The sequence below is a fragment of the Microplitis mediator genome, chromosome 8, assembly GCF_029852145.1.
Source record: "Microplitis mediator isolate UGA2020A chromosome 8, iyMicMedi2.1, whole genome shotgun sequence".
Lineage (NCBI taxonomy): Eukaryota > Metazoa > Arthropoda > Insecta > Hymenoptera > Braconidae > Microplitis > Microplitis mediator.
In genome coordinates, this window is record NC_079976.1 from 460,514 (window position 1) to 476,488 (window position 15,975).

Here is a 15,975-nt window from a genome sequence, read left to right on the forward strand (position 1 = left end):
CGCGGATTTGAACACGCAACTCTGAGCGGGTACGAATTGACGCATGATGGGAGTAACATTTCTCCTCCGCTTGTCTACAACGCTCGGTTTCTCTCGGCTTCATTCGGTTTCCCGACACACCGATAGACAAAGTTTTGTGTGAGCACCGCGCGCGAGGCGCTTTGGAAGGGGTAGAAATATCCCACGTTCTGGCAGCACTGATAATAAGAGTTGGATACTCTCCAGGCCATAGGTGGCGACACCGCGTTTACATTGAAATTTTTTTTGCGCGCGAAATTTACTTAATTTAAATTTCATTACTGAAAGGCCGGAGAAATGGAGTATTGAAGCAAAAATAAGTAGGAAATCATTTAAAAATTTATTTTAATATATTTATTTAAGTACAAATATTAATTGAAAAATATTAAAAGTATACAGGATTCATATAGCTGTTAAATATTAATCTACAAACTAAGAAAATAATTATAAAAAACCCACTATTATCTAATATTAAAGTCCTTTACAAAAATGTATTTAAAAAAAATTAATCTACGATACTTAATAAAAGTAAATTTATTTACAAAATATTTTTTTCGAGGCTAGTACTGCGTGATATTTAAAAAATGATATTAAATAATTTCCAAATGAACATGATGACAAAAAAACCCATGGCTATTTTTACTGTCTCATGAATCCATCGCAGCCTAAAAATAAAAAAATAAAACAAATAATTAGAGGCTAGTATTCATCAGTAATAATAATAATTATTAATATTAACCTTTGTAATCTTTTCCTAGCAGATTCCAACGTGCTCATGTCTTCCTTGAACAAATATAATCTTACTCCCAGCATGTGATTTCTCAAGTAATGCTTCCAGTCAAATTTATCAAAAGTAAACTTCAAGCTCAATTTGTCTTTTGAATCAAGACGCGACCAAAGACGCTGAATATTGTCATTTTTGAAATTCCAATTTTTCAAACTAAATGGCTGGATGACGTTCAAAAATCTATTGATTTTGCTTATGGATTTTACAACTCGTGGTTTGTGTCCCGTGCAGACAGCGACGATATCAACCAGAAGCGCAGGTAGCAGATGTAAAATAATATTCGCAAAAAAGTTTATCGTTTTATTTTGATAAGTGCTCATTGTTAAATACCAGACCGATTGTTTCAGTGGAAAGTCGCGTCCATATGTAAGACAATTGTCGATGTAAAATCCCCAAGTTATTGGATTCTCGACGGTTGATATGTAATTGTATATCAACATATTCTCCCCACGCTTGTCTGGTTGCGTAGCTACATCCCAAGCACTTGCTAGGATCGCATTTACTGTGTAATCAACGGGTACCATGTTGGCATAAACATCACGATTTATACGAATGCTACGTAAAAATCCAACAGCTGCTGCAGCTGCTACGCCCATTGGTCCATAATAATTGTCAATCCATCCAGGCAATGGATCATCAGCACAAGATATTACTAAAAATTAATTAAATAGTAATTTAAAATTTAAAAAAAAAAGTTGATTAATTAAAAAGGACGGGAAATTTTCATATAATTTTTTTTTAATAAACTTGAATTTACATTACGAAATAATGAATTATCTAGCATCGGTTTCTGGAAAAAGAATATCTACGGATCTATTGACCATATCAAGAGTACCACGTTCTCTTAAAATACTTTTTATAACTTGTCGTTTTATTTCCGAGGACTCGGACAGAGACTTGAGAGAATTTTGAGGACTCGGTGAGTCAACGGGAGTAATTATTTCTTGAGTTATAAATTCTTCATTGGAAATAATTGTTACCAGGGAAATAATACTGATAGTTTCTTCTAGGGGCCGGTTTTCTTCGATGTCGTACTCGGGGTACATGGTCTCGGTGGGGCTGGATATAGAAGACTCGGAGCTTATGACGAACCCGATGGGCTGACAGACTGTGTACATAATGGCGAAGACGAAAAGTATCGCTTTTGCGAAAATATTTAGGGCAAAGAGTCCTAAAGTTAAGACTATTTGGTAGACTAGAGTTAGTATTCCGGACACTAGGTACATTGCTATGGCCAAACACATTTTTTTATAATTTTTGATTTATTTGAGTTATTTTATGACTGGAAATTTTGTGTCAAGTTCTACGGTTTGTTATATTAAGTAGGTTAATTTTGTTATTGTTTTTTTTTTTACATCGGTAGTCACTTACTTATTGCAGGTCGAAATATTCCGATTGGCAAATCTTGTGATTTTTCACGGACAACATTTTCAGCAAGTGCTTTTGTGTATGTGTAAGTATTAGGCCATTTTTCTAAAAGTCTGAAATAAATTTAAATATTAATTAATTTTATTTAAAATAAAAGTTAAATTGATGAAAAAAAAAAAATTGGAGGCTGCCCTGGTGGAAATTTTTCGGAATTTTCTCTGAAAAACTCTGTTCTAAAGTTCTAAAGACTTTTTCAAAGTTCTAATGACTTTTCCAGAGTTTTTCAGAGAAAAGTCCGAAAAATTTCCACCAGGGTGTCTACTCTGCCCCCTTCCCCCTTTTCTTTTTTATTAATTTAAATAAATAGTTAAAACAAAAATATTTACTTGGGTAATATGGCATTGACAGTTTCATCTGGCAAACTATTGACAATAACTCGTAAATCATCATACTTCAAAGGATGAGGATAGAATTGTTCATCAATAGTATCAAGATGGCAATTTGCATAGGCTGTTGACACATGAATCATCGCCTTGAATAAAAAAAATAAAAAATTATAAGTTTTAATGATCTTCATTATTGAATAACTTTTTAAAAGTGTATTGACATCTTGACTATTGAAATTCGTTAAAAAAATGCAAATCCGTCCGAGTGGTTTAGCAAATAACTAGTGAAAAAAATATTAATAAATGGTAAAGGTAATTTTTTCAGGGCCACGGTTTTAAGCGGCGACAACAAAAAAATAATTACTATGCTCCGCGTATCACATATATTTAAACGTGCGCAAGGGATGACGCACAATATTTAAAAATCATGCAAATAATTAGCACCTTAGATTATTTTTAAGAAATTACCATAAAGCTTCAAGGTGAAGGCAAACATATCATGTCACGGTTAAAGATTGTGCAAATATTTCATTACACTTATCTTCACTATTTCATTTTTTTTTTTCTATTAATTTTTATTCACGGAACTTGTTTGTAACTTTTTGTTTTACTTTTTAATTATTCTCAGTAAGACTTTAACTGTTAGAAATACCTGACGCAAGTTTCTATTCATATACATATTTATTTTTATTTAAACAATTAATTTAATGGATAAAATAATTTTTTCATTGTCTTTTTTTTAACAGCTCTCACTTTTACTTTACGTATACATTGTAACCATACACATATATATGAAAACGTGTATCGTTTTATATTGGTGATGAAATTATATATGTATTTAGTTGATGCGGTCATCGGTTGGTTAGTATGAGAGAAATTTCGGCACTACGTGACCCCGATAAATGGGGGTTGATTATGAAATGCTATTACGTTCAAATATTTTTGTAATGCAACATAAATATATAATTATTACATTCTGTTACCTTTAAATTTTTTATTTCTTTGCACAAATTAATAACAGCTAAAGTACCACCAGCATTAATTGTCGTTGCGACTTTAAGTTTTTCATCAAATTTAACAGTCGCCGCATTGTGAAAAACGACTGAAACTTCATCAATTATTTTTTTTCGGTCTTCTAACGTCAGTCCTAAATCAGGAAACGAACAATCGCCTGGAATAGCGACTATTTTATGACGTAATTTTGGTGAATCATTTTTCAATTGTTCAAAAATCTATAATTAATAAGTAATCATAAGTAATGACATTATTTTAGAATAAATGTTTGATTATTATTATTATTATTATTATTGTTATATATTTACGGGCTCATTAAATATGTCCTCAACTCTGTCAATAATGTTACTCTTTTTTTTAGGTCGAATCAATATATAAATTGTTGATACTTCCGGACAAATTCTCAGTAGTTTCTCAATCATAGTTTTGCCGAGAAAGCCAGTGGCTCCTGAAAAATAATAATATTAATTTTATATATATGTATAGATATTTTTTTTATTTACACATGAATACTGTGGACCCATAGAGTAGTGAAAGTACTCAATGATTTCTCATCATAATGCCAACAATATCTATTTTATTATCCTGTCATAATCATTATTAGTATTATCTAACAATAACCTGTTATGAAGATATTTCGACCGGCGTAAAAATCTTGAATCGGAGTCCTCGTTATAACTTGCTCCATATTTATTGTATTCATAATATTATTATTATTTTCATTTACATTTATATCATTTTCATAAACGTCTATCTCCTGGAAAATATAATTACATATTTTTATTATTACTATTATTTACATAACAGCCTAAATAATTATTTAATATTATGTTTAAATTATTACTTAGTATCATAAATAATATATATAGTTTCTCTTATTTTATCAACGCGGAAGAATTTAAACAGTCTAGTATTTTTTTAATTTTTTTATAGACTTATAATTATTATTTAGATGTAAAGTAATAGCCAGTAATCATTTGATTTGTAACACAGAGACAAAAAAAAAATTAAAATAAATAAATGACCTCAATTACTGAATCGGATGCATCGGAATGTGCGACGTGAGTAAATTTATTGTTAGCCGACAGTGTCATAATTAAATATTTAAAATAATTATTAACTAATAATTACTGATGAATAATTAATAGTAATTGTGTAATTATTTTACAGATAATAGATAAGAAAATACGAACCTCGTTCCCGTATCTGGAGACTTGATTTTCCAGCAGCATGGCGCTAATCACTTGTACCACAAATTTTATGATAAAAAATGGAAAATAATCACAAGTAATTAACAAAAGTAATGATTTTTTATGTTAAATTTCATGAGGTTAAAAATAAAAATATTAAAAAATTAGCATTCGTTGATTATGAGGCACAAGAGAGAGTTTACTCTCCCTTTCAAGTAATTTATTCAATAAAAAGTATCGGTCGTATACGTAAGAATATTACAAAAAGCACTTTTGTTTGATGATTACAGTGAATGAAAGGCCGTGGGCCATGCACGGGAATTAGAGGCTGGTACCAGGTTGAAGTTGGTTCGAGCACTGTGCCCGGTTCTACTGCTGGGGATCCAAAGACTCGACTCAAAATTCGAACGTAAACGCCGCAGTAGTAGTAGGTGTCCCCCGACACTCACCTCAAATATAACTGGGACTCTCCTTGCACCTGACTCGTCGACTTTGACAGAATTACTACTCTATCAATAACATTTAAATACTGCTACCACCACAATTATTACTGCCACGATAATCATTGCGCTGATGATGACGATGATCACGCTGATGACGATCGAGCATTACCAAGACCTTTGTTAACTTCTCAAGAAGTTCTTCGGGACACCCACGAGTCCGCTCCCTTGTTTGACCAAACATTATTTAAATCTCACACAATATCTTTATTATATTCTATGAAACTCATGAATACCGGCTCCTTGTCATAAAAACGTTTTTTTTTTTTTATTTTTATCTCAAGTCAATTAGTCAAGTTAAATATTTTTACTTGACGTTATTTGCCCACAATTATTTACATAAAAACTTACAAAAAACATTTACTTGAATTCATTATTTTTAATTATTTAAATAATTTGATTTAATTATAAAACACGTCACTGCATAATTTTAAAGTCTGAAAGCTTTTAAAAAATATTTACCCAAGTATTTTATTGAGCAAATATAATTTAAAAGTTTTAACGTCATTGTAATTTTTGATTTAAAAAATATTTAGCTGCCGGTTTTTGTGGCTTAAAAAAAATAAGTAAATAAATAAAATAAGTGAGAGAAAAGAACCTTGAACGTGAAAAAAAAATTTTTTTTAATCAATGGAATTTCTCAATCCATCAGTCGGGCAGATCTGGACAGCGTGGAGTAGTCTTTTGTGTTGAGTAGAGAGTTTACCCTGAATGACAATGAGAAACTTACGCCACGTGTTAGATCACGATGACATTATTATCCTTAACGATATCAAGACCGTGGTTTGCATGCCAGCTTCTACATGCACCACCTGGATTATTATCATTATTGTAATAATATTATTATAACATTTGTTGATATAATAGTTTATAATATATGAAGAATGGATGTCCATTTGCTGGACATGAAACATTATGGACTGCTACTCAACAACATAACAACGTATGGCCTAAATTTATAAAGATTGCGTAATAACACACACAAAATAATACAACCCAGCTCAGTCCTTACGTACACTTATATATATATATTTATTGATGTGCCGATGGTGAATATGTTATACAATATTATATGAGTCGAGAAGAAAGACAAGTAAAGACGAGGCGACATTAACTGATGTAACAGCATAACCAACAGAGTATGGCCTAGAGAGGCGGATCCATAGATGTTTGGATATTATTTCGCAATGTGAAAGTTTAAAACGATCTCTGCAAGAAACGCACCAACTCTCTTCTCACTCTCCTTTATGTATTTTCTTTTTATTTATTTATTTTTTTTTTTAGTAGATTTAATAAAAATCTAACTATTGTATTTGTCCTCATGATGGAATTTTCGAAAAATTTTGCTACCTCTAAACTCAGCTCGATGAGCTGAGTCAGGAAATACATTCAGTTCAAAAGTTTATATATGTATTTATATATATATATATATATATATATAATATAACGCGCCGTTCTCCAACGATAGCGTCCGCAATTCTACACCGATCTTAATGAAACTTAGTATATTTATTCTATGGACGATTACCTTGGATGAGTTCGAAGATGAGCCAATTCGGCCAATAAGTTTAGAAGTTATGGTTAATTGAAATTTTTTAAAATTTTCAAAAAAAATTTGTTTGCCGCTTTAACTGAATGTAACTTCTAAACGGAAAGAGATGGCTTATTTTCGTTTGTTCTATGTGAAAGCTCGTCCGATTGCCTACAATTTTGACTATACAACTCATTGATTGGACCATTTTTTCTAGTAGATAAATGGTTTTGAACATTTACAAAATATTATAAAAACTTATTTTATGCAGGTTTTCACTTTAATTATAGCCACAATTTTAAACCAATCACCTTGAAATTTAGTATACGTATTTTGTGGGTGACTACCTTGTTCGAGTTTGAAAATGAGCTCAATCGGTCGATTAGTTTAGAAGTTATAGCATTACAAAATTTTCAAAATTTCCAAAATTCATATTTTTACTTTTTCTTCCTTCAATATCTTTTGAATGTGATAACTTATCGACTTTATGTAAAATTCATCTGAAAGCTCTCCGAATAAATTTTAATTTTCATGCCTATATATATGTCTAGACCACAGAAATTACTTATTTTACCATTCATTTAATGAAATTTTGCTATTGCATTAGTTCTCCTACTTCTTAGTACATTCATGGAGCTATTTAAATTCATATTATCGCAGTGTGACACTTATAAAATCCAAACATCTCAATTCAGTGGGTATATACAATTTCGTTTTATCGACAGTGTATAAATGATATGATACATCAATAACAAGATTAACATTAGTTATGATGATAATATTCTCTATATCTACTCGTCGTTTGATATTCTAATAGGCTTTTTATTTCAAATATTAGTACTAATTTCAAGTATGACACTTTGATGTATCACAATCAATTTTTAATCTTAGAATATTTTATTAGTAGATTTTATTGAAACCAAATTATCGCCTTTGTCCTTATGGTAGAATTTTCGAGCATTAAAACCATAATCTATCATAATTTTTCGAATAGGGTCCGGAATACCATTGGTCCGATAGTTTGAATATATGCATACGTATCTTTAAATAACGTCAAATCAAAACATATAGTGCATTATCATCAAAAATTCTTCTGAAGCTCATTTAGTTAGCTTCAATTTTTGGCATTATACTTATAATTATTTGATTTTTTTTGTTTTATCATCTCGAGAATTTCTAAGAAAATGTAAAAAAAAATTTTATTTCATTATTATCTTTTATTTGAACAGTGAAAAAATTCAATAATGAGAAATCTACTTCCATTTCGGCTGCCGAATGGCCTTTTTTTCATTACATTATACGTTATTTTATAAGTTAATTATATTACGCTGTAAAAAATTTGCGGATCAAATCCGGAGTGAGTTCGGAGTGAATATGAACCAGATGATTTTTATTTATTTAATCCCGAAATTCACTCCGGGAGTTTATTTCAAGATTGAAATTCCGGATGGAGTTGAGATAAAATCCACGTCACTCCGAAATTACTCCGCGGAGAAGAACTCCATGGAGTATTCATTCCATGTGCGGAGTAATTTTTTGTAAAACTCTAGAACTCCGAGTAACGGAGCGCGTATTTATCTGACTATTTTTGTGTAAGTTTGTTTATTATTAGTAAAATAATAACAGTAATGATTAAAAAAATAAACCGAGCGGGAGGTGATCGGTGACTTGCTTTTTTCACTCGGACTCATTCATATTTTTACGGATCATAAATTGCTGACTTATTTGTTGTGAATAATAAAAAACTAGTATTGAGTTTGGTAAATATCTATTAATTCTATTACTTTCTCTATTTCAAAACCCGTGAGACATAATAATATTTAAGAAAAAGATATAAATAATGTTATTATTATGAGCCAGCTAAATCTGGAAATTTAAATTGAGATACTAAAGTAACACCATATTAATATATACTATCTTCAATAAATTTCGTAGTTTTTATTTTAATTACAATAATATTTATGAGGATACGGAAAAACTTTCTCTGTTTTGTTTAAATTTGTCGCTTAGTTATCACACACTCGAATTTTTCTAATACTTGTAATAATTCTCGTATGTTTATTCTTATTTATTTTAATCAATGGGTGGCGTGAGGAATTTTTTTCTGTTGAGTAATCGGGATTTTTGTTTTCAATGTTTGAAATTTTTTACGATTCAAAGACTAGCCATTAAGCTCTGATTTATTAACTTCCCACTATAAAGATCGACGATTGCCGAACAATTCGAGATATTATTATCACCACAATTTTAGTAAATTGAGACTCGGTTTTCTATAGAATTTCTTAGAAGATGATATCAGAACCACGGTCTCTATTTACTATTTTTAGCCTTTGGGAATACCAGAAGTCGTTTGGAAGACTGCTAGCACACAAGAGTATGGAAAAAAAATTTTCTTTTTTGCAGAAGCCGATGGTTCCCACTAGGAAACTTCGATAGCGAGCCCTGATTTTCTATAGAATTTTCGAGCCTTTGAAGACATCAGACAAGTTCTTCGGAAGAATGCTAGCCCATAAAAATATGAAAAAAAAAAAAAAATTTTTTTTTGCAGGTGGAAGTGAGTCCCAATTTTATGTGGAATTTCTATAGAATTTTTTTAGCGATCTAGATCAGTACCTTGGCTTCAGTCGAATACTTTTAGTCTTGGAGGATATCAGAGCTTAAAAATAGCGAGAAGTGGTTGGGATTTGGCCTGCAGGGTCAACCGACCGTATTCCAGATTTTTTTTTATCTGTCAACAGTAATTGTGTTGTAAAACCTATTTGTTAGCAGCAAGTACTCGGGTAATATTTATTTTTACTGCGACCTGTAAGTGTGAATTTATTTAGACGGCAGTTGGTCTATAGAATTCTGATGATAAATCGGTAAATCGGTATCTAGCTTGGTGGATAACCGTTCCAGAGTATTTTATTTTTCAATTTTTCTTTTTTTATTAAATAATAATAATAATAATTTCTGTAGAATAAATTTTTAATTAGGGAGGACCAAATGTTGTATAATAAAAATTTATGGATTTGAATAAAAGTTTCTCGGAATTGTAGTAAATTAACTGTGAGATGTTTTCAAGCTGATAAGACATCTGGGACTCAGTGAGATCCTTTTGTCGGAGATCAAAAAAATTTCCTCAGTTTCTTCAACAAAAGAACTTAGATTCCATAAAACTGATAAAATTATTTCCGCCTTAGGAAAAATCAATTTTATTAAACTCAACCATAAACTCAAAAATGTTTGAATCACTAAATATTGAACAAATAACTTTTAGAAAATTTAAGGTCAGTCAATTGGTTTGTAGAAAAAAAATGAATTTAATTATCACTAAGCCATTAAAAAAATTACCATTTACATTATTTGATTATTTACAGTAACATGACGTAGAAAAAATTAGCGATTCGTATTCTCCGTAAATGTATGAGTAAAATTACAAAATAATTTCAACAGCATTATATAAAAAAAAAATAAATAAGTAAAAAAGTCTTACAATATTATTTTTAATTCTATTAATATTCAGTTCTATTCCTTTAAATTGAGACAATTTAACACTAGTATTTTTTTGAATTGCGATATATTAAATCACGCGATCATTAACACGCGAATAAATGTCTTACGTGTCAGTTACTGTTACAAATAATTTCAGCAATCACTTAAATAATTTATAAAATTAAAAACTAATCATCAGTATTTAGATATTAAATATTTAATTAATATTTTTTTTAATACATAAATAAACAAATATACAAAAGATCTGAGTTATTAAAAAACTTAAAAATAAATGATACAAAAAATATAGAAATAACATAAAATATAGATATAATGTACAGTAAAATAATTACAGAGCAATTACAGTATTAGAGGTATATATAAAAATATGTATAAGCGTTTAAAATATTTATCGTAAATACTAGTAAACTTTTTAGTGAGCCAGCCTTCTATTCTTTGTTACATTTTTTACAATTGTCATTTCTCTGCTCGTACTTTCTTTTATTATTAGCGAAATAAAAATTACTCTAACTAAACCCAAGCTAATTAAGTAATAATAAAATACTTAGACCCTGGTAATAAACGAAAACAAGTTCCACAGTAACTTAATTATTAAATAAGAAATAACTAATTTAACAAACTGATGGATCCAGTACATTCTTTGCCACTTGATCCTCGCCTGCGGTAGCGTGTCAAGCGGATCTTTAATCAGATAAACTCTTATTCCCTGTAGATAAGTTTTGAAATACGTGTCCCACACAAGCTCTTTTATGTCACAGAAAAATAATTCCTTGTCCCGCGGGTCCAGTCTATTGACCAGCGAATTCATGCGCTCGTTGGTGAAAGTCCACTGCTGGGTGGAAAAATAATTAAGGACGTTCATAAATCGGTGAATTTTTTTGTAGATCTTGAGAAGACGCGGACGCTTGCCCATGCAAAGAGTCGCTGCGTCGATCAGCAGAGCTGGTAGCAAGTGCAGGAAGTAAACGTAGAACAAGTGTATCAACTTGTGTTTATTATTTCTGAAGCTGTAGTACCAAATAGCCCGTACTGTTGGATAATTAATACCGTACTTAGCGGACATGTCTTTTAACTGGTCATAAGTGATGGCGTTGTCCTGAGACACGTAATTATAAACAGGTACTACTTTAGAGTTATGCTGTTTGTGTACATCAGTGACGTCACAAGCTGATGTTATTAACGCATTGACAACCATATCTCCGGGAACAACATTTGCGTGCACAGATCCGTCGCAGTGGAGCGAACGTAACAGACCAGTTCCTGCACCAGCTGCAACACCCGTTGGTCCATACAAGTTATCTATCCATCCTTTTATGGGCTCTCGATATGTTGAAATCACAATCGCCGGTCTGAATATTCCAATAGGCAAACCTACTGCTTCTTTTTCAACCACACTCTCGGCAATTGCTTTTGTGTATGCGTACGTATTTGGCCATTGTCCTAAAAGACTAGATAAAATAAAGACCAATCAATTAATTTGTACGTGTAAAAAAAAAAAGTTTAATTAGTACAGTACTTACTGTGGAGTCAATTCTTCGGCGAGTTTATCATCGACACAATTCATCAAGCTAACCAGTTTGTCTGCGTCTATTGGAGGGGTGTATAACTTTTCTTCAATTATTTTTTCTGTGCAGTATGCGTACGCCGTGGACACATGGACAAAGGACTAAAATATATAAATAGATTGTTAATGATGATCAAGATAATAATGAGCAATGAGCAATGACCAATGATTGATTATTAATTACAAACAGTTACCTTGAGCTTAGACATCTTTTTACTGAGACTAATCATGTCCCGCAGGCTCTGAATATTAATTGAGACGGCAAGTTTTATTTTTTCATCGAAGCTCAACGTTGCCGCGATGTGGAATACTATTGACACATGATTTATCAGAGTGTTACGATCAATCTCGGACATTCCGAGGTTCGGAGCACTACAGTCTCCTTCCATCGCTACTATTTTGTGACGGAATTTTGGTTGTTCTTCTTTTAATCTCTCGAACAACTTTAAAATTTTATTTATTTATTTATTTATTAATTCGTAAAGTAATTATTTGAGTAGTGGAGTAAATTTGAGTTACCGGATCATCAAAAAGTTCTTCGGCACGTTCGTAAGTATTTTTACCCTTCTTGGGACGGACCAAGAGGTAGATGACCGTGAGACTGGAGCAGCTTCTCAATAATTTTTCAATAATCAACTTGCCCAGGAAACCCGTGCCGCCGGTAATAAAAATACTTTGTCCAGCATAAAACTCCTGAGTTGGAGTAAAATTTATGTCCAGTTGTGATATTTGCGGTGAACATTCTGTCGGTGTACCAGCACGTGATCCATTATCAGCAACTGCGACTTCTTGGCCTCCTGATTCCAGGAGCGCTTCGACCATTTTAGCTAAATCTGTAATGCAAACGACACTTGTATTGATATAAATGTATTGTACATTTGTATAAATATTAAATTTTATTTGTTGTTTGTATAAGGAAAAGCTTTTTAGTCTCCATCGCACGTAGTCCATTGCGAATATTTCTATATCCTGATCATGAAATTGTTTGTGGGCGTGACATCTTAAATATCAATGACTTATATTTATTATTTTAAATTCCCACAGTAAACGGAAAAATAAAATCAATCTTTTGTCAAAGCCTGGATCTTTCCATAATAAATTCCGACAAAAAAACAACACAATTTTTTTTTTCTAAACGTTTTTCAAATTTAAATTACAGAACATCAATCAGAATTTATTGTTTTTAAACTGAAGACGAATAAAAAATTTATATTTTAACTTTAACAGACCTAAACTCCGTTAAATCTAAATACCGGTTTTAAATCTAGTGAAAGTTGACAGTGAACTTGATTCAGTTTTACTTCATTGTCTTTATCATTATTATTATTAATATCGATATTTATTATTTATTTATTACAATTGAAATAAATGGCAAGTAAAAGACTCGCGTTTAAAAAATGTAGTAAACAAATAAAATAAAAATCCGGTGCATTGGAATTTAAATAATTTGTGCGGCTTTCTCTACTTAACATCGATGCGGTAACACTTGTACTCGTGTATCAACACATATAATTATCATTATAAACTATCAATCTTTCTTAAATTATTATTTACAAAAAGATAAATTTAAAAAATAATAAATACTTGCACATGATTTAAGGAAAAAAAAAAAGTAATAATAATAAAATAAAATTGCCAGTACTTTCTCTTTGCTTAATACAAATAAGTGTGTGAACGAAAGTATGCATGTAAATTTAAAAAATATTTTTTAGCTTAGACTTAATTCAACTATTTAAGTATTAAGATTAAAGTGTAATGCCTTTGGCTAATAAACATCCAGGATTTGAATATAAATATAAATATAAAAATAATTGTAAGATAATGATGCAACAAATAATCACGTACGTTTACATTCACTGATCACAGAGTGTCACAGTGAGTAAAAGTCCCCCTCTTTTAATTCATTACGACTTGAACACGGAAGAAACTAACGAGTTACGCAAACTAGCAGGTAATGTAAGTAAAGTCGTTTTAAAAAGGGGCCAACAAAGGACACCCAATTTACTGTTTGGTTATTGCGGCTAATGTGCTCTCAGTTCTTAGTCAGGTTTATTTCTTACAACCAGTCATTAAAGATCATCTTCAAGAGTCTAATCATACACCAGCATGACATTAAATAAAATATATATAAAAATAAAAATAAATATAAATATTCAAGTGTCAATGACTCGTTGACGTAATAAAAAAATTAGTTCACAGTAATAAGATATTTTATTTTTTTATTAATAATTTTAATGAGACGTAAATGTTTATGCAACCCAGGAAGCTCGAGCAACTTTAAGCTAACTTTTAAAATTAATAACAGGCTCAGTTTAAATTAAATCGATCGATATATATACAATTTATTTATTTATTATTTAAATATACTTTTAATGATACTTGAGGATTATTGCTGGTTGCAAAATATTTTTTTACGACAGTAAATATTTAAAAAAAAAAAAGTTGATGGCGTTACGGAATGTAAGGATAAGGGAAATGATAATCAGTAAAGCAAATCTAATACAGTATGCAATTATGTGGTTATTTGTACTAATCATCTTCACTTGTACTATTTGCTGTCGTTAATCATCCATTAATTTCTTAGAATAAGAATATTAGATAAATAAAAGACTCTTTGAAAATTTAAATATTGCCCTATTGCTAAATATTTTTTACATCTGAGCAAATTTATGAAAAAAAGTCAAGTGCTAAATTATTTCAAAAAATTATTAATATTTATAAATAAAGTAGTAAGCAGTTAATTTTTAAATTTATTAAATGCTTGTGATTTATTATTGAGTTATCCTTCGGTGGCGTAAGGAAAAGTATATATTTGTTAAATAATTATAAGAAATATTATTTACTTAGTGCTGTGTTCAAGGAACAAATTCTTAGCTCATCTTATTCGCGTATTAAATAAATATACTCATATACATTTAAACCTCTTTGTCGTTCAGTTAATTAAACAAAGTCGTAAGTCCCGGCTTCTTTATACGCAAAATAATTTTACCCGCCCAAGGACGAAGAAATCTCAAATTATTTTACCCGCAAAAATATAATTACTGGAATTATATTTTTAAAAATTGTAAATACAAAAGTTGCTTGCAGATAACAACAACAAGATAAAATTTGTAATTTAAAGTGCTTTGTAACTTAATAAATAATGCAGTCAGTGTAAGCACACAAATATGTAAGAAGTTAAGCAACGGACATTAGATATCACTAGATACATCGAGAAATTTAAACGAGTTACCAAATAAATGCAATTCATTCAAGGTATTCTTCAGAATACTATTATATGTATTATAGATTTAACTTTGTGATAACAATGGCCACTTTTTTTAAATTTCAAACTCATCATTTATACTTGTTGACTATGATCTATTAATTCATCTGTCAAATTTGACAGTTATCTTTAAATCCATCAGTATTTTATATATGTAATAAATTATATTTTTTTGTTGTGTAATTTTTTATAATTTATTTTTTCTTGCAGACTTTCGGAGCAAATAATTTACCGGGTTTTTTAAATTTATAAAATTGAGTCTGTGAATATAAATATAATAAATAATTGTAATATATGAAAATAATTGGTTAATAGACAATTGGGTTTCACTCACCTTATTTGCGTACTGTGCCAAAAAAAAAAAAACTAAAGCCTGAGTGCACTTTAGTTTCTTTACTTTCTCCAAGGTCTCTTGTCACTCACGTCTCTATTATTCGTAAATAAACCAACAAATATATAATTAAAATATATATATTTGTTTATAAATAAATCACGGTTGTATTCTATTGGACCAAGTTGCACTTGGAGTCTCATGCAGCCAAAAAAATCCGAGATTTTAAATTTAAGACGAAACTAGAGAAAAAAAAAATAAACATGAAGAAGATCGAGTTGACAAAAACAAGTGATTACTTTCTAAAATAGATAATAAAATATATACAGAAGGTGATACGTCGAGTTGAGATACGAACGACGAAGAGGTCAATCACGTTGTGTTTTAAAATTTCACTTCTTCTCCTTTATGTGGCTGCTAGACCCCTCGAAGCTATACTAGCTCCAGCTCCAGTTGCCTTCGCCGCTGTTATTTTTTAAATCCCGCGAAAGTCTGTTCAGTTTGAATTTTTGAATTCGCGCCATCT

General features: G+C 30.4%; 2 protein-coding genes across 3 annotated transcripts; both read right to left on the reverse strand.

Annotated features, from left to right (window-relative positions):
• Window positions 1-379: 379 nt before the first annotated feature.
• LOC130673155 (fatty acyl-CoA reductase wat-like) lies at window positions 380-5,365 on the reverse strand. Its single transcript, XM_057478089.1, has 8 exons — window positions 4,767-5,365; window positions 4,195-4,330; window positions 3,882-4,021; window positions 3,543-3,791; window positions 2,560-2,705; window positions 2,177-2,286; window positions 758-1,457; window positions 380-683 (listed from the first exon to the last, which is right to left on the reverse strand). Exons 1-8 carry the CDS (start codon window positions 4,803-4,805, stop codon window positions 596-598), a joined length of 1,608 nt encoding a protein of 535 aa, XP_057334072.1. The 5' UTR covers window positions 4,806-5,365; the 3' UTR covers window positions 380-595.
• A 5,096-nt stretch (window positions 5,366-10,461) lies between these two features.
• On the reverse strand, window positions 10,462-15,911 carry LOC130673597 (fatty acyl-CoA reductase wat-like). 2 transcript variants are annotated; one of them, XM_057478668.1, is made up of 6 exons: window positions 15,777-15,911; window positions 15,453-15,691; window positions 12,373-12,686; window positions 12,048-12,296; window positions 11,810-11,955; window positions 10,463-11,737 (listed from the first exon to the last, which is right to left on the reverse strand). In XM_057478668.1, exons 3-6 carry the CDS (start codon window positions 12,673-12,675, stop codon window positions 10,834-10,836), a joined length of 1,602 nt encoding a protein of 533 aa, XP_057334651.1. In that variant the 5' UTR covers window positions 12,676-12,686; window positions 15,453-15,691; window positions 15,777-15,911; the 3' UTR covers window positions 10,463-10,833. The 2 variants fall into 2 exon arrangements, with proteins under 2 accessions (XP_057334652.1, XP_057334651.1); XM_057478669.1 differs by lacking the exons at window positions 15,453-15,691; window positions 15,777-15,911 and adding an exon at window positions 15,086-15,106 and having other exon boundaries at window positions 10,462-11,737.
• Between the last annotated feature and the right edge of the window lie 64 nt (window positions 15,912-15,975).

Bases quoted from the DNA above. Each gene is read 5' to 3' on its own strand.
- LOC130673597 (XM_057478669.1), bottom strand. From the start codon at position 12,675: ATGGTCGAAGCGCTCCTGGAATCAGGAGGCCAAGAAGTCGCAGTTGCT. The intron at 12,297-12,372 runs GTAACTCAAATT...AAAATTTTAAAG, and splicing joins AAGAACTTTTTGATGATCCG to TTGTTCGAGAGATTAAAAGA. The intron at 11,738-11,809 runs GTAAGTACTGTA...TATTTTATCTAG, and splicing joins GCCGAAGAATTGACTCCACA to TCTTTTAGGACAATGGCCAA.
- LOC130673155 (XM_057478089.1), bottom strand. From the start codon at position 4,805: ATGCTGCTGGAAAATCAAGTCTCCAGATACGGGAACGAG. The intron at 3,792-3,881 runs GTAAATATATAA...TATTAATTATAG, and splicing joins AGGACATATTTAATGAGCCC to ATTTTTGAACAATTGAAAAA. The intron at 2,706-3,542 runs GTAACAGAATGT...TTTTTATTCAAG, and splicing joins AAGAAATAAAAAATTTAAAG to GCGATGATTCATGTGTCAAC.